The sequence below is a fragment of the Python bivittatus genome, unplaced genomic scaffold, assembly GCF_059951505.1.
Source record: "Python bivittatus isolate LINGU-HERP-01145 unplaced genomic scaffold, Pbiv_v1 ctg000220_np1212, whole genome shotgun sequence".
NCBI classification, from domain to species: domain Eukaryota; kingdom Metazoa; phylum Chordata; class Lepidosauria; order Squamata; family Pythonidae; genus Python; species Python bivittatus.
This window is the reverse complement of record NW_028277048.1, coordinates 1,100,816-1,119,418: the sequence shown is the minus strand read 5'-3', so window position 1 is coordinate 1,119,418 and position 18,603 is coordinate 1,100,816. Positions and strand designations below refer to the sequence as shown.

The window sequence follows — 18,603 nt, the reverse complement described above, 5'->3', positions numbered from 1 at the left end:
GTGTAGCAGAGGTGTAACGTGCAGATCTTGGAGCACCCATAACTGCCTGCACCACTGCATTTTGCACCAGCTGAAGCTTCCAGATACTCTTCCCATATAGAGTGCATTGCAGTCGTCCATTTGGGAGATGACTAGGGTGCATGAATGACTGACAGTAGTATCTTCTTTCTTGTGGTCAGAGCTAAACCTTTGCAATACAGCCAATTTAAAGTGTTATTGCTGGCATATGTTGTTGGAATTAAGACTGAGATCAGACAAATTAAGAAAGAACTGGATTACCACCACCCCCCAAAAAAACTTTTTAAAATGTATGTCTGCTTAAGTTACTGCTTTTTCACCTCCGGGGTGCGTAAGGCAGTACTTTTTGTAATACAGAAAATAATAGTACAAAATAATATAAAACAAAAAAAAAAAACAGTTTAAAAAGACACCTAGAATCATCAGTCCAGTGTACAGTCTGGCTGTACTTGTCATTTCCTCGTCATCCAAACACAGGGATTTTCTGTTTATTCACTGAAAAGTAAGTGCCCTAAAAAAGATTCAGCTTGGAACTAGACTAAGCACCTCTCATTTCTTTCCTAAAGCCAGTTTTTCACCTGCTTCTGTAGCAAGCAGGCAGTTACAGGCTTGAGGCTTAGTTTTTTCCCCCTACTAATTTAGGACTTGAAGTGGAATGTTTCAGAACTCCTCTGGCTGGGTAGTATTCTGGTACTAGCAGAATCTGTTGTGTTGCTTATGTTAGCTTAATTATTGGTGATATTTTTCTTCAAACACTGGCACTTTCTTATTTGCATGTTTGTTAGCTTCTCTTGACTTGAACAGAAATGACTGTATTGTTGTCTTAGAGCATTGCTAACATATAAGCTAGCTTTGGGGGGTGCGGAATGACATGGAATATGCATGTTTAGTGAAAAAGCATTTATTTCTCTTTGTGCTTTTTCTTTCAGTGCGCAGCAAAGGAGCACCCAAGCAAATAAGAAAAGAGCAATTCCAAATCAGGTACTGATTCATTTCTCCTTCTTTCAGCAGATTGTGACTTAGTGACCACACACCCAGTCCAGTCTGTTGGGCATTTTATAAGTAGTTGCAGAAAGTTGGACAGGCTCGTGAGCATGGCACTGTGTAATGTAGGAAGTAATGCTCTTTCCTTATGTCATCTGAAAATAGAAAATGACATGGAAGTGGATCAAATTACAGAAAGCACAGTACTTTCAAGTTTCTCACTGTATGATTTAGACTGAAACTGTTTCTGCAAGGTGCATTCCCATTTCCCTTGAGAAACGATCAGAAAACAATGCTAATTACAAAGAAAATAATTAGAGAAAATAAATAATGCAACCATAGCATTCATTCCTTGGAGAATTTGTCAGTTTTGAGATACTTCCCATTTTTGAAAGCCAGGAATTAGGCACAAGACTGGCAATTTAACGTTGCATGATGATTAGTTTATATACAATATATCAACATATGTTGATTCTTTTTTGGAAAGACTGTAATGAAACATTAACACTGTACAATTATAATTAATAGCATGTAACTTTTTTCTTTTACTGTTTTTTCTACTTTTCTTTTTTTTTCCCCCCTACCATTTTTATGCTTCTGCTTCCCTTTTCCCCTTCTACTCAATTTATTTGATTTTTTCCACTGTTTTGTCCCCTCATTCTGCTTTTCCTTATTTTACCTGCACAACTAATTTTGCCAACCTCTAAAGGGTGAGATACTGGTAAGTACCTGTATAATGTGCTAGTGACTGATACTTAAAACGTGGTGGTGGAGATCTTCTTTCGTAACAAAAGTAAAAGTCCCAAAATAGGCCACCTCGCTGCCACAAACAATGTGCACTTAATTGTACAGAAAAGCAAGTGTCTCCAAAAGGTGTTCCAGGAGATCCAGACATGGGAGCTATAACTTTAAGCCTAGCTCCTAGTGCTAAATTTGTGGGGTTATCAATCTGGCAATGAATGTGGCTTTTGATAGGCTTTTTCTATATGATGCCTGAGGGCATTTAACTCAGTTAAAAATAGAGTAGGGAAGTATACTTATGGAAAAGTCTCTCTTTCTGCATAATTTCAGTCTTTACCTCCTTCTGTTGCGTGCCATTGGTGTGATGGAATGTCCACACATACACTGGCCACCTCATCTGTGCTTTACTAGATAAGGCTTCAAGTCTCAGTTCCTAAATGTCACTAATTTTTAACTTAAGGTGGGAGTGAGGAGTGAAAATGTAGTTCAAAGTGGAAGCTGAGTGTGCCAATGAATCCTGACTGACAAATGCTGTGATACAAAGCTCTGTCAGATGGGCTTTCTCTTATGACATTCCTAGTTGTTACTTATATTTTCCTTCTTGAAAATACCTCTGAATCCTTGTTGTAATACATCACCTACACTGATTCAGTTGCTCTTTGAAGTCTTAACTTCAGGCAAACACAGGGAAGGGCTTAAGGAGCTGTGCAAGTGGATGAAGAAAATAACAAATAACTGTATGTGGTATGGTCCTTAAGGCTTAAGTTGATGAATTCTGTTGGTAGGAGCATCTAGCTGATCTTTGGGAAATGCATTGCATGAGACTTTTCTGTAAAATGAGATCTGATTGTCTCAGTCGTCTAATCACAAGGCACTTGAATATTCTCTACACTTGCTTAGCTATCATCCCCTGCTCACTTACCATTTGAAGAAACAGCTATTGTCTAGGTGGGTCTCCTGGTCAAAAGTATTGTTTCTGTATCTCCCCTGCTTCTGGAATAATGACATTTGAGATAAAATCAATGTATATGGTTTGCTTACAGTGGATGGGCTCATAAACATGTGGCAAATGCTGTCCAGGAATGATGTCCCCTTTAGATCTAAATTTGGCTACTCAAATTTAATTTGTAGGTTTAGGTACTTCATGAGGTATTACATCTACAGTGGTCTTAAAAGTTTGTGAACCCTTTTGAATTGTCAATATTTCTGCATAAATATGACCTAAAACGTGCTCTGTTCTCCTAAAACTAGACAAAGAGAACTCAATTAAATAAATGAGTCAAAACATTACACTTGTTTATTTATTCATTGAGGAAAATGATTCAAAGCCACGTATTTGTATGTGGCAAAAGTATGTAAACCTTTGCTTTCAGTAACTGGTGTGCCCCCCTTGGGCAGCAATAACTGCAATTAAACGTTTCCGACAACTGTTAATCAGTCCTGCATGTCAGCTTGGAGGAATTTTAGCCCATTCCTCCTTACAGGACAGTTTCAACCCAGGATGGTTGGTGGGCTTCCTCACATGAACTGCCCACTTCAGGTCCTTCCACAATATTATATATGATTAAGATCAGGACTTTGACTTCACCATTCCAAAACATTAATTTTTTTCTGCTTTAGCCATTCTTTGATTATATGACTTGTGTGTGTTTAGGTTGTTGTCTTGCTGCATAACCCACTTTATCTTGAGTTTCAGTTCAAGGACAGTTACCCTGACATTTTCCTATAGAATTTGCTGATATAATTCAGAATTTATAATTCCATCAATTATGGCAAGCCATCCTGGTCCAGAAGCAGCAAAGCAGGCCCAAACCATGATACCGCCACCACCATGTCTCACAGATGGGATCAGGTTCTTATGCTGGAATGTAATGTTTGCCTTTTGCCAGACAGAATGCTTTTCATTCAAGCCCAAAAGTTCTCTTTTGGTCTCATCCATCCATATAACATTCTTGCAATATAGCCTTCTGGTTTATCCAGGTGGTCTTTCACAAACTGTAGAGGAGCAGCAGTGTTCCTTTTGGAGAGTTGTGGCTTTCTCCTTGCAACCCTACTGTACACAGCATTGTTGTTCAGTGTTCTCTTGATGGTGGTCTCATGAATACTGACATTCTCCAATGCAAGAGGGGCCTTTACTTCCTTAGACATAACATGGGATTCTTTAAGACCTCCCAGAGTACTATGCGTCTTGCTCTTGGTGTGATCTTAGTTGGTCAGCCGCCCCTGGAGAGGGTAAGAATGGTGTTGAATTGCCTCCATTTCTACACAGTATGCCTGACAGTGGACTGGTGTAGTCCAAACTCTTTAGAAATAGTTTTGTAACCTTTTCCAGCCTGTTGAGCATCAACAACTGTTTTACAGAGGTCCTCAAAAATCTCATTTGTTCAAGCCATGACACTCTTCCACATACGTGTGTTGTGAAGATCAGACTTTGACAGTGAATACCCAGAATTCTGTTCTTTAAATAAGACAGGACCTCCCACATTCACACCTGATTATCATCTCATTGATTGAAACACCTGACTCTAATTTCCCCTTCCAATGAACTGATAATTCTAGAGAGTCACATACTTTTGCCACCTATAAATATGTAGGTTTGGATCATTTTCCTCAATAAATCGATGAACAAGTATAATGTTTTTGATTCATTTGTTTAATTGGGTTCTCTTTATCTAGTTTTAGGACTTGTGTGAAGGACACGTTTTAGGTCATATTTATGCAGAAATACTGACAATTCAAAATGGTTCACAAACTTTTAAGCACCACTGTATTTGGCACTGTGGCTATCTTACCACATAAAAGTTTCTATTCTGATGTGTACACATTTTCTGCCTAATGTATTGGCTGGTATTGCCTTCTCTCATCCCTGAGAGAAAGAGGTATATATGCGCCATTATTCCTCTGCATTCCTTTCCCTTGTCTGGTGAGACCAATGTTTCTCTGTGCTTTTTCTTTAAGTGCACTAGTTCAAAGAGATTTGGCTGAGTGGGTTTGGTTTTGATCAGATAATCTGTTACTATTCTTTCAAATAAAATGACACTGAAGAAAGTGTTGTAGATGCTGAGCTCAGAGCTGAAAATCAAATGGGCTTATTTGACGGCTCTATAAGAAAATGGAATTGCCGGAAACTTTGAGGGAATATCCTTTTAACACTGGGGAGAGCAGCTCATCTACCTAGTTCTGTCCTGCAATAGTTGCTCTTGCAGAGATATTATTACTTCATTAGCTAATACAGTCTTGGAGTACAGATACGGCATGCATGCTGATTAAACCATTTTGAATGCTTATGCATTCATTCTGCCTAGATTTGAGGTATGGGAGATCTCCTGTTCAAAGTGCTATTTTACCCCCCTCTTCCCAGTTGTATATTTAGACTCGTTGGACTAGAATGTAATCTAGTATAAAGTAGGTGAAAAGTTTGCCGTTGGCCCGTTTTCTCTGGAAGTTTACGCAGGATGTCAGGTATTCTCATCACTGTATTATGAACTACTTGAAGAATCTTAAAGTTCTGACACTTCCATTTTCATGATATTCTGCAGATAACTGTGCAGAGCACAGAACAATCATTTTTAAATACTGTATGAAGACTTATGAGTGTGCTGCAAGTAATTGGAGGTGTGTCTGAATCCACATCAGTAGAGGAGAATATTGCCTATTGTATGTGTATGAAATTGCTGTGGGCCTGCCAATTAAGCAGGAAGTCCAATCAGAATAATAACTCACGCCTGAAAGAGGGTGGGTTTTCTTCGAGGATGATTAATTTCTACTCTTATGTGCACATTCGTCTTTCCGTGGTGTTTAAACATGTATCCAATTTTAATTTTGCAAAAAAGATTGCCATCTATTAGAAGTTTGGAAAACCTATAACTCCAATTCCAGTGCAATTCCTACTCTTCTGTTGCTGGCTGTGAGAATGTGGATTGTGCTGCAGTAACAGGAAGGTGGAAATCTGACTGGCTGGGCTGTGTTTGATTTTACATAAAGTTTGAAGGTGGGCTTGCTTCCTGAATTTCAGAAGAAGTAGGAACCTGTGAAAAATCCTTCCATACCTCTTTGTTTAGCTTCTTACAAGTCTGGTTGTAGCATTGATGGTAAGAAAGGATCAGGAGGCTTCTCTTGATCCTTCTACCCAGATTTTTCTATATTTGTCTTCCTTCTGTTTTCTGGATCTGTAAATATGGCTAGCTTTTATCATCATATTTACAGATCCAGAAAACAGAAGGATTATAAGGCAAACATCCTCTCCCCACCCACCCACCCCATTGACAGCAGAAATGGTTTTCTTGAGACTGGTGGCCTTTGACTGTTCTCACTAATTTGCTGCCCAAAGATCTATCTGAATCCGTTTCTTCTTCCACACAAGCATTTCTCTCCTTTGCTATCTTCAGTCTGTTTTTCTGCCTCCATTCTTTTAAACTGCAGTTAGATTTAAAATGTAAATGAGTCCTGTTTCTGAGTGTTTTTAAATTAAAAAAATTAAACAGAAAAAGTGATGTGGCTTTCTATTCAATGTCTTGAATTCACAACATTTTTTCATTGCCTTGTTGAGCAAATTGAATTAAAGTGAGTTTGCAACAGCCCATGCCCTCCAGTGCACCACTCCTTGCGTGTCAGTGTTTGTGCGCTTGTATAACATTACCTGGAAGTTTATGTTGGCAGTAATCTGAGCAGCTGTGGGAAGATGAGGATGCAATACAGTCCAGGCCTAACTCCTGGTCCCTTTCCATGGTTACTCAGAATTCTTGCCTATAACATTTATAGTTGTTGTAACCTAACTCCATTCATCCATAGCCATTAGGTTTGGCATGACTGTACTCAAATATCAGAACAAATGCCTCTACATAGATTGCTCCTTTCCAGCTCATTACTAATCTGTGTGGTTGTGCTAATTTGGTAGAAAAAAATCTGTATTTTTGAGCTAAATGGTACTAAACTTTGCCTTTCCTTTTTCATTTCCTACTCTAAAATGACTGGCAACACTGAGAATGGTCAGCATAAATTTGGTCAACCTTCCTTGGACATCTAAGGCTGGGCCCAGCCTTGTCTTGCATAATTTAGTTGAATTGGTTTTTTTTGAAGGGGGGAGTTGGTTTTGGGGGTTTTTTTGCTGCTATTGTGCTCCTTTTCTAAGTTTTCTAACAACAATCAGAAAGTAGAATGTTGAGAGGGGTATTTTTTTACTACCTTGGGGCATGAAAACTGAAGTTTTTGCGTTTTGTGAAGTTTTGTGAAGTTTTAGGCTTAAATGAAGCAGATTGAAATTGTATGTTTTTGAGATTATTGAAATGCTGTTGTACGCCACCCAGAGTCACCTTGTGTGAGATGGGCGGCTATATAAATATGATAAATAAATAAATACATAAATAAAATGCCAGCCACTGTAAAACTTTAGCTTCTTTTGACCATTTTGTAGTTCACTTATGAATTGTCTTGCCCAGTTGTTTGTTTGTAAGAAATTATATTTTGTTTAAATGTACACAAGCTAAGCATGTTGTTGCTTGGGGTGGAGAGTGATTAATCCTTCAAATACATTAAGAGCCTTATTTAAAAAAGGGTCCTGAAGAATTCTAGTTAATACAGATGAAATTGGGGCATAAAAATCCTGGAATAAGCAAGACATATATCTTGGATGTTGGTTGGCTCATTCTTTCTTTAGAACTGCTTTGCAGCATTTTAAAAAAAAAGAAATTTACAGTCAGGTCCAGAAATATTGGGACATCGACACAATTCTAACATCTTTGGCTCTATACACCACCACAATGGATTTGGAATGAAACAAACACAATGTGCTTTAACTGCAGACTGTCAGCTTTAATTTGAGGGTATGTACATCCAACTCAGGTGAACGGTGTAGGAATTACAACAGTTTGCATATGTGCCTCCCACTTGTTAAGGGACCAAAAGTAATGGGACAGAATAATAATCATACATCAAACTTTCCCTTTTTAATACTTGGTTGCAAATCCGTTGCAGTCAATCACAGCCTGAAGCCTAGAACGCATAGACATCACCAGACGCTGGGTTTGATCCCTGGTGATGCTCTGCCAGGCCTCTACTGCAACTGTCATCAATTCCTGCTTGTTCTTGGGGCATTTTCCCTTCAGTTTTGTCTTCAGCAAGTGAAATGCATGCTCAATGGGATTCAGGTCAGGTGATTGACTTGGCCATTGCATAACATTCCACTTCTGTCCCTTCAAAAACTCTTTGGTTGCTTTTGGAGTATGCTTTGGGTCATTGTCCATCTGTACTGTGAAGCGCCGTCCAATGAGTTCTGCAGCATTTGGCTGAATGTGAGCAGATAATATTGCCCGAAACACTGCAGAATTCATCCTGCTGCTTTTGTCAGCAGTCACATCATCAATAAATACAAGAGAACCAGTTCCATTGGCAGCCATACATGCCCACACCATGACACTACCACCACCATGCTTCACTGATGAGGTGGTATGCTTAGGATCATGAGCAGTTCCTTTCCTTCTCCATACTCTTCTCATCACTCTGGTACAAGTTGATCTTGGTCTCATCTGCCCATAGGATGTTGTTCCAGAACTGTGAAGGCTTTTTTAGATGTCGTTTGGCAAACTCTAATCTGGCCTTCCTGTTTTTGAGGCTCACCAATGGTTTACATCTTGTGGTGAACCCTCTGTATTCACTCTGGTGAAGTCTTCTTTTGATTGTTGACTTTGACACACATACACCTACCCCCTGGAGAGTGTTCTTGATCTGGCCAATTGTTGTGAAGGGTGTTTTCTTCACCAGGGAAAGGATTCTTCGGTCATCCACCACAGTTGTTTTCCGTTGTCTTCCGGGTCTTTTGGTGTTGCTGAGCTCACCGGTGCGTTCCTTCTTTTTGAGAATGTTCCAAACAGTTGTTTTGGCCATGCCTAATGTTCTTGCTATCTCTCTGATGGGTTTGTTTTGTTTCTTCAGCCTAATGATGACTTGCTTCACTGATAGTGACAGCTCTTTGGATCTCATCTTGAGAGTTGACAGGAACAGATTCCAAATGCAAATAGCACACTTGAAATGAACTCTGGGCCTTTTATCTGCACATTGTAATTGGGGTACTGAGGGGATATCACACACCTGACCATGGAACAGCTGAGAAGCCAATTGTCCCATTACTTTTGGTCCCTTAACAAGTGGGAGGCACATATGCAAACTGTTGTAATTCCTACACCGTTCACCTGAGTTGGATGTACATACCCTCAAATTAAAGCTGACAGTCTGCAGTTAAGGCACGTTGTGTTTGTTTCATTCCAAATCCATTGTGGTGGTGTATAGAGCCAAAGATGTTAGAATTGCGTCGATGTCCCAATATTTCTGGACCTGACTGTATTTACTTCAAAAAAGGACATTGCATTCTTCCAGTGAAAGAATGGCCATATTTTTGTGATGGATATAAAATCCTTCTGAAATAGGAGACTTTCTAAACAGGCTGTAGGGTGCCTTCAGTGCAAACTTGAATGTTACTTTCAGTTTATGCATTGTATCCAAGTTTTGAAAATTTATGTTCAAATTCCTGCATAAATATGATGTTCAAGAAGTAAAATCATGGTCTCAGCCAATACTACAGGATAGATGCTGTTATTGCTTCTTGGAATAACGGATTTCTTGGATTGCTTTCCATAGCATCTTAATTCTAGACCAACAGAATACTAGTCAAAGACATATTCCTACAAAACATTTTTCTATGTAGTTTGTATATTGCAGTTATATGTTATAGGGAAGATTGGAGGTAGGTCACTCACCTATTATTGTTCACTTTTTCTTTCAAGATAAGCTTTCGAGGAACCCCCAAACTCCTTCAAGCGTTATTAAATTAAAATAATTTCATTTTGAGGGAGATACAGTACAAATATAACAAATTAATATAAAGAGTTATTTGCTACCTGATTTAAAAAACAAAGACTCAAAGTTTCTTGCAGGATAAAAAACATTTTATAATCCTGGAGCTAAGTGTATTTTTCAGAAAAATGAGAAGAAATCATCCCACCAAGAAGGGAAAAAACGCATTATATTCATATTTCCGCCCATAGGAGTCGCAGCATATAAATAATAATAATGATAATAATAATGTTGATAATAATAATTCCAAGGTTATGTTAATTTTCTTCTTAATCAATAATTGAAACTGAGTTATTACTAAAGAGAACAAGAGAGTGAAAGTGCTAAAAACAATAGGAGGAAGATAGATGGGTTGTTTTTGAACCAATTTTAATAGAATGTTAGATTGGCTTCTGAAACAGTAAGATTGTCCTCCAAAGTGCTGGCTTGTTGTTCTTTAGAGAGCTGTCTGTAAGATTGGTATAGTTTTATTGGAAAGAGACTTGTTTCTTTAGCCAAGTCAAATTTGTTTTACCAGCTACTACAGGTAGTCCTTGAGTTATGACCATTTGTTCAGTGACTGTTTGAAGTTACAAGGGCACTGAAGGAATGGACTGATGACCAGTCCTCAAAGTTCTGGCCGTTGCAGTGCCCATGTGGTCACGTGAACAAAATCTGGGCGCTTGGCAACCAGCTCGCACTTACGACTGGTTACAGCGTCCTGCGGTCACACGATTGCCATTGCTGACCTTCTCTGCTGGTTACTGCAAGCAAAGTCAATGGGGAAGCCAGCAGGGAAGGTCACAAGTCGCTTGGGTAAATCTCCCCCACCCCCTCTGGCCTTTCTTTATTCACATGCACTGCACCCTCTTTCCCCGTCCCCCCTGCACTCGCACACACACATGCATTCACCAGCTCCCTCTTTCCCTGGGCCTCCCTGCACTCACACACACACACCCTGCACCCTCTTTCCCTGGCCTCCCTGTGCTCGTACTGCACCAAGCACCCTGTCCCCCAACTCACATGCAGCCTGTGTTGGTTGTCCCCCACCCCCTGCAGCACCCCTACACTCCTTACCTGGGACTCCCTCCGCTTCCTGCTTAACGACCTGCGTATCCTGGGGCTAGGATAACAACTGGGACTATGTGGATTGCCGTCACTAAGCAATGTGGTCATGTGACCTTGTGCTTTATGACCACATTGCTTAGCAATGGCAATCTTGGCCTTATTGCCATTGTAACTTGAGGACTATCAGACTGCCAAATCAGCACAAGTCACATACTGAATATTCACTGGAAGTCTTTGATGGGAACAGAGTTTGTTGAAGTTCTGGAATCAGTGGACTGTAAGCAAGGAAACCAGCTCCTGCTCACTTATTCATTGCAATATGTAAGTGATTTTTAGGCTGCAAACTGGATACTTACATACTCCAACTGGGTTATTCGGTGTCTTGCGAATGAGCTGATCTTTCTGGATTGCCTGTTGCAGAGCCATGGTCATGGCATATATCAAAGTCTGCTTCACAACCTATCACTTCCTGGTTTCCTGTTGTTGACACCAGTATTAAAATGTCTCTAGATTCAGTTGTTGGTAAATTCAAATGTTAGTGCTTGCTTCCAATTCAGTCTTATGGGATTCTTTTACTTTCTCATTTAACATTGGTTTTAATTTTAAGTTTTGCTGTCATAAACCAGGCTGCTATGGGCTAGCAGTTCAGAGTCAGCTATAAAGATTGGAATCATGAGTGGACTTCCATTACTTGCCAAGGCCATGGTGCTGTAAGCTAAGGAGCTTTAAAGCCTTTTCTGTTTTGTGTCCTGCTGCAGCTAGGCTAGAATCTTACATCATTGTATCAAATCTTTTCAAGCAACTCCCTTCTTTTGTTCTTGAAGATGGCCTGTAATCTGTTCTTTTTCCTCCTTTCTCATCTCCCACTTCTTGATTTTCTCCAGGTCATCCGGCGAGGCTGGCTGACAATCAACAACATTAGCATCATGAAAGGGGGCTCCAAGGAATATTGGTTCATCTTAACAGCAGAGAGTTTGTCTTGGTACAAGGATGAAGAGGTATGTAATATATATCTGCTGCATGTCATGGGATGTTTTTTCAATTGTTGTCCTATTCCAGCAGAGTTCTGTTTTATTCTGCAATTAAAACAAGCCAAAAGCTGCATTTGTTTTTATATAAAACTTAGTTTAAATTATGCATTTTGTACACAACTTTGCCCAAATATATACCATGTGTTCAAATTTTCAACTGATAAATATTTTGGAATGGATGCTAGTGTGATACAAGGATTAGATAAAACAAGACTTAAGTTCAGACAGAACCATGGAAGCTCGCTGGGTGACTGGGCCTATGATCTCTCAGCCCAGCCTAACTCATATGACTGCTGTGGAAATAGCATTGAAAGAGGCTATATTGAACTCATAGAACAAAGGGGGATTATCTAATGAATATTAATAGCAATAACACACGCTGTGAATTTTGTTTATTTGTGCCATTATGGGTTCAGTTTTGGAGGATCTCACTTTAAAAGTAACTATATCTGATTTTTTCCCAATACTCCAAGCTTTAGCATAGAATAGAATACATATAATTTGAGAACAACCTTCTTAGTAAAACTTTTTCCAATCAAGATATTACTTAAGCCCATTTTAATTCAGAATTCTGTTTCTCACAGTGACCAGCCAAGTACCCCTGAGGTATTTTTGAGCAGGAAGTGGAAACATAGCCCTATCCTGTTGTTCTCCTGCAGCTGGTACTTGGAAGCCCACTACCTCCGATCTGGAGGTAACATTGAGTCTTCAAGACTGATAGCATTAGTGGACTTGTCATCCATAACTTTAGAAAAGCTGGGAGGAGGGTATTTGGAAGATAATGTCTTATAAAAAGTCACACTGTTTGGTCAAGTTCATTCTACAGTAGGTACCCCTTTAGTTTACCAGATTCCTTTGAGTTGTGATTTGAGAGTTTTTGCCCTCTAAAATGGCCTGGAAATATGTTAAATATTTTAAATAAGTAAGCTTCATGATATGTTCTGTGCACCATCAAGCCCTGTTAGAAGCTTTGCTGTATTTTGGACTAACTGAAGTTCCTAAGCAATCTCTAAAGACCATCCAGCATAGAGTATTTCACAGTCTAAGATGAAGGTTTTCAGGCTATAGCTAGCTGTTTTTGTCCAGGAGGGGCTACTGCTAGTAGGGCTAGCTGTTTTTATTTTGTCCTATTTTTAATAAACATTTCATTGAAGGGATATCTTCAATGAAATTCTGAAGATAATTTACATAACAATGGTAAATTAGGAAAAACAACAGATAAAAAGGGTCTTGGTAAAATGCTACAATGAATAAAATAAGCAGATTTTAAAAGATCTTAAAAGTACCATAATACTTAGAAATAAAATTAATCTGAAAAAGGGTGAAAAAACAAAAATATTTTTTTAAAGTAATAAAGTAATAATTACATAAATGCTAAGCAAGCAGAGTTTTGAAATGAGTAAGTGGAAGTTGACATACTGAATGAAATTATAGAAATAGCTAGAGTTCTTTCTTCTCTCCCTCTACCCTTACTGCTTCTTACGTACACCAATAGATTGTCACCCCTTTAAATAGTATTTCTAGATCTCATTTTAGAGAACATTTTAGGTGGGAACTCTCAACTTTCAGATTTTATATTATCAAGGTTTTTCACTGGGAAATTACTAGCTGGAGCTTATAAAGTCTTAGAGCTCTAAATCTGAATTTTGAAGAGTTTTGCTTAATGTTTAACTTTTACACATGAATGCATTAAAATGTAGAGAAACTGAAGTATTTATCTCCCCTACCCACCCACAACAGTTGAGCTGCTATTGAGTCATTCAGGCTAAGTTAATTTTACCACAAATAAGGATTGATGTAACTCAGAGTATTTTCCTTAAAGAGAACAAAGTTATGACAACTTAAATTGTGAATGGTTTAGCAAGTCAGAACTGAATCAGAGATACCTGTGTAATTCATTTCTGAGAAGATGTATGTTCTCTTATTTGAACTTGGGAATTGTGGAGTGAAGGAAAGAAGCATAATGACATTCCTTCCATGTGTACCATGCATAACAATGCCTTGCCCTTTGCCTGGTGGCTGGTCCATGATTAAAAGCACTGAGCCGCAGAAGAGAAGGCAGCGTGTTGTCTGCCTGATGGGTGGCCTCTGTCCCCTGAGAGGAGACTCCTGTTTCAGCCTCGTGGCTCCTACTGTTTTTGTGGAGTGCTCCCTGGGTACAATTGGACCCAGATTCAGGTAAGGAACAATATGGGTTGAAAGGAAGGGTTGAGGGTATTTGGAGCAAGACTGCCTTAAGACTGAAGCAATGGATTCTGTGTGGTGGGTAGTATGGTTTAATAAAGGAATGAATACTTCATTGTATGGTTGAGCTATAGCCAGAGAGTAGCTATTTACAGCAAGGCTTGGCTAGTTTTTTGTGTGTTCAGTTCTGTTATATGATTTACAGGATGCCGCAAACGTCTCCCTTTTTAAAAACTCCTTACATCCTGTGCAGCCCTGATGATTTCATCCCAAGAACTTTAGAATCTCTCACAAGGATACACATTCTCATGTGATTTTGGTGTTCTCCAAATTGCCCAAACTTCACCAAATATTGGCTATGTTCTTTAAAAATAGTAATTTAAAAATACACAATTTTGAGACTGTGCAGACACCATTTAAAGTTGTTATGGATGTCCTGAACTTGCAGAAACCAAGCTCCCCATCTCTGGATTAAGGCAAAACCTCTCTAGTTTGCAGACTCTAGGTACATTGAGGAAGCAAATAAATTTTACTGGAATTATTTACATTTGGATAATTGCCACATTTCACTTAATCTGCTATTTCTCATGCATGATTCCTGTGCACTATTGGCTACAAACCTTTTAGAAGCCACATGGTTTAAACTGAGTGATTTGTTTAGCAGTGAAAAAATTATAAATCAATTTTTTCTTATCGTCTTCTTCCTCCCCAACACAAATGCCTGATTTGATGATATATTTTTGTTTTTTGTACAGCAAACTCATACAATTTTGATTGGTGTTCTTGGTGTTTATGCATGCTTTTGTGGCTAGAAAATTCCTAATCACAGGTTATACATCCATTTAAAAATCTTTAATGATTACTTAATAGAAGATTAAACAGCTAGTTTTTCAGCATCTGTCGGAGGCAATCGCAGCAGGTGGCAGCCTCTAGCTGCCCATGGTTGATTCTAAAAAGGTTAAAGTTGGACCTGGTTACTACTTGAATGAGAGATTAAGAGTAAATATCAGACTGTAAACTAGATTGGGGAGTTGGGAGAAAAAGAAGGGCAAACCATGTGTATGCATATGTACATGTGCATATATATCATGTAGCCAAAGAAAGCTACATGGACATGTCCATGTTGCCACCAAGAGTTGAGCTTAACTAAAGTGAGTCTGTAGACCAAATGAGCGCAAATATGAAGGAACAAGAAAGTTTCTGAAACTAGCAGAGTCATTGTTTAATGACTGTATTGTTTATGATTGTTTATGATTGTATTAGCCATGTTAATCTGTAAAGTAGATTGCTCCTCTACTTGCAAATAGTAATACATCTGGCAGTCTCACCTATTACGTTTGCACCTACACTTATTTTTGTTGTTTTAGCCCTACTCCTCTTCTTCTTCCTCTGCAGGTTGAGGGAACATTGGAGATGGGCTCAGTGGTATGTTAATCACATGCTTGTAAATTCTAAATTTTTAATTCCAATTGCTCTGAAGCTTAAAATAAATTTGGCAAATTTTCTGCATGTTTAACCAAACATAAAACCAGCAAAATGGGGCTTAACCTTGTCCTTTTGCTTGCTGAATTATGTTCCCCTGATATAAAAATACTTGTCCCACATAGGTGATTACTTTATAATGCCCTTCTCTATACCTTCCTAGTACCTTCTCCCCTTAGGTGTGCCCCATTTTCTCTATATATTGCCAACCATGCTTGAGCACAGTGGTTTGGTTTGTAATGGGGCCACTCTTTTGAGTACAGGCTGCCTGCTTTTGATGATGGCATGTCCGTTTGGAAGTAGTCATATGCTCAAATTGGATCTTCTCATAATTTGCTGATCTTGCTGGTCTATTCTTGTTTTCCTCAACATGCTCCTCTGTTGCAGCTGTTGTGGAACTCAGGTGCCTATAGTAGCCTCCATCCCTTTTTTGTTTTCAATACCTGAAGCCAGTTTATAGGACCAGCTAGTTGGCAGCACCTTGCTGACCATGGCTGATGTCAGAAAAGCTGAGTATGATTGGACCTGGATAAGTATTTGGATAAGGAGACTGCCAAGAACTCCCAGAGCTATAGGCTAGATTTAGAAGTTGAAAAGAACAGAGTAGAAAAAAGCATTGCCAAGTGCTTTTGTATTATTGCCAAGAAAAGTTGCATGGACCAAGAACAGAGCTTAACTTGAGAGAATCTTTATTTTTGTTCACTAATTTCACCCCTTTCCCCACCCAGATGGGTGTTGAGATAATAGTTTGTTTTAGTTCTGTGCCTAGCAAAGATCCTTCCTAGGAAGAGAGGGCTTCATCTGGGTGACTGATAATTTGTATGCAAATTGGTCTGGCATTTGGCCAATGATTTATTGGGATTTTCTCTTGTCAGTCCTGTGTTCCATCCATTTTCCCCCATGTACAGCCCATCGCAACTAAGATACTTTATTCTAGCCGGTATGCAACTTGAAATAAAAAACACAGTCAGTGGATTTGGCCCTGTGGTGCCCTGAGCTTCAGTGTTCTTTCAACCTGCAGAGGAAGAGAGAGAGCTGAAAACAATAGAAAGTGTGGATGCATGGCAGCCAAGAAAGCACATCCTAATTATGACTGTGGAAGATATGTTCATTCAACTTTTATTGATGGTGCAGAATACCTTAACTTACCATTTATCTGGGTTTTGTTGCATAGATCATTTTATAAGCATTTTTTCTCTTAAACTGTTTTTTAAAATATTCTAGATCTAGAATATTAAAAAGTTGTAGTTTGACTGCTCAGACTACTCAAATTTTGCTTCATAATTTCTGCTTCTGGATAGATCATATAGAATATATAAGTTTTGCATATTTCCTCACACTGCCACTGAAAATCTGAAAGTTTTCATTTACATATTATAAATACAAATTGTGATTAATAAGCACTATAGAAAAAAAAATTCTTAAAATTTGTATCACGTCTCTTCCAATGGGTTAAGACTCTTTTATAGACTACAGTAAATATCACTAACTTCAGTTATGCACAAAGATTGGTTTTAAGCAATGACAGAGGGAAAAATAACTTAATTTTGGAATAGGAGAAAGAATTTGCAGGGATCCAGTATTTTAGACATTTGGGTAGAGCTGGGATTTGGGGTTTGGGTGTATGAAACAGTCTCCATATGTTTCTCACTCAAAATATTAAGCCATACTGTTGATATTAGGCAATCATGTTGTTCCAAGTCAGTGGCACATCAGCTGGAGCCTCAGAGGTTACAAAAAGGAGGTTGGGAGATTGCAGGTTGCCAACCTCTGGTTTGAAAGCCACACTCTAAAATACACTCTTTCTCATGCCCTCCTGCCATATCTTAGGCAGTAACATGGAAGAAAGTTTTTATAAAAGAAAATATTTTTGTCTGGAGTTTTTAAAGAAGTTGGAAAGATGAATAATGGAGTACTTGGAAGAAGTGGATATTGCTATATCGTTAGGTTATATTCTATGGCATAATAAATGTAAGAACAGAAGTAGAACAATTGTTGCTTTTTACCTTAAAAGATAGAGAAACAGGTAAGTGTAAATATGATGAGTGTCTTGTTATATCCCCCTCCCTTCCTGCACGTATGAGTAAAATTGAATTCATACATGCCAAAAACCTTGAAGCAATCAGATGTTAATACTGGGCCCAGCACCCACTGTAATGTACAGTTGAAAAGTGGCGAAGTCGGTAGAAGAAGGGTAAAGTAAAATAGCAGGTCATTGATAAACCCTTTATGTTTTATTGACAGGATTTACTTATTGAAATGCCTTTTTCCAGAAACTTTGCCTAGGTGTATATGATTTTCCCACTTATAGCATAGACTGTCTTATGAACACCTTACAAGAAGCACCCAGCTCTTTTTATAAGGTGATCATCCTGACTTTTCTTTGATTCTAGCCAGCTTCCTTTAGTGAGTAGTGCAGTCATCCATGCTTTCAGATTTGGTGTTTAGTTTCCAGAAACAAGTCATAGTCCAACGTATTCTTCTCTGATATATCTCCTAACTCCTAAACTTAGAAATGTGCTTGCATTTCTTGAATTGTTTTATCTGCAAGATGCCTTCCAAGTTAGCTAGACCCAGATATCTTCTATCTTCCTGTCAAGACTGTGCAGACATCTCCCTTACTGAGGATGCTGCATAGCTAGAGGGTTCATATTAAGGGAAATGGAAGCTTACAGAGCTAGTACAAATGTTTTTCTTTTCCTTAATTCCATCTCACAGGCAACCCTTTTCCTCAGAGTGAGGAGCCTCTTTTGGGGAGTGGGGGGGGCTGCTTGTCAGTAAGACAACAACAGACTCTTTTCAGGAGCAACAGAGATTAGATGAAAATGAATTGCTGCCTTCATTGAATTTGTAATTGTTCATTCTCCCAGAATTGCATCTTATATACACATTTCTACAATACACAAGATTAAGAAGCATTTTTTAAACATCAAATTAAATATTTAATACCAGATTTTACTCTGAAGTCACCTCTTGTTCTTCCAGTCAAAGAAGGGTATAAATAATTACCTGCCTTCTTATTAAGGGATTAAGTTCTGGGTACCCATCAAAACTTGGAATAAAATTGTTTGCCCCCAAGAAAGAAACTTACCTGAGCAGCAGCATTTCTGAAATGATGCTTATCCAAACCCAATCTAACCAATGTGCAGACTACTGTACACCTTTGTAGTTTCCTGAACAGGTAGTCTGAACACTGGGCAGGTGGGGCCAGAATCCAAAAGTTTCCTTTCCATTTTGTTCTCCTTTCTTAGGGTTGTAAGTAGAGGAG

At 38.7% G+C, this 18,603-nt stretch overlaps 1 protein-coding gene and 1 long non-coding RNA gene across 5 annotated transcripts in view; one reads left to right on the top strand and one right to left on the bottom strand.

The window, feature by feature from the left end:
* The window catches only part of DNM2 (dynamin 2), an 84,396-nt gene that overhangs the window by 53,205 nt on the left and 12,588 nt on the right, over nt 1-18,603 (top strand). For all 4 annotated transcript variants that reach the window (XM_025167815.2, XM_015888387.3, XM_088137579.1 and 1 more), the window contains exons 13-14: nt 948-999; nt 11,523-11,636. In XM_025167815.2, coding sequence (XP_025023583.1) covers nt 948-999; nt 11,523-11,636 — 166 coding nt within the window. The remainder of the gene's footprint in view (nt 1-947; nt 1,000-11,522; nt 11,637-18,603) is intronic.
* Nucleotides 986-18,460, bottom strand: LOC112540854 (uncharacterized). Its single transcript, XR_003084909.2, has 4 exons — nt 18,427-18,460; nt 10,995-11,714; nt 2,666-2,736; nt 986-1,157 (listed from the first exon to the last, which is right to left on the bottom strand). It is a non-coding gene; the product is annotated as an uncharacterized LOC112540854 (long non-coding RNA).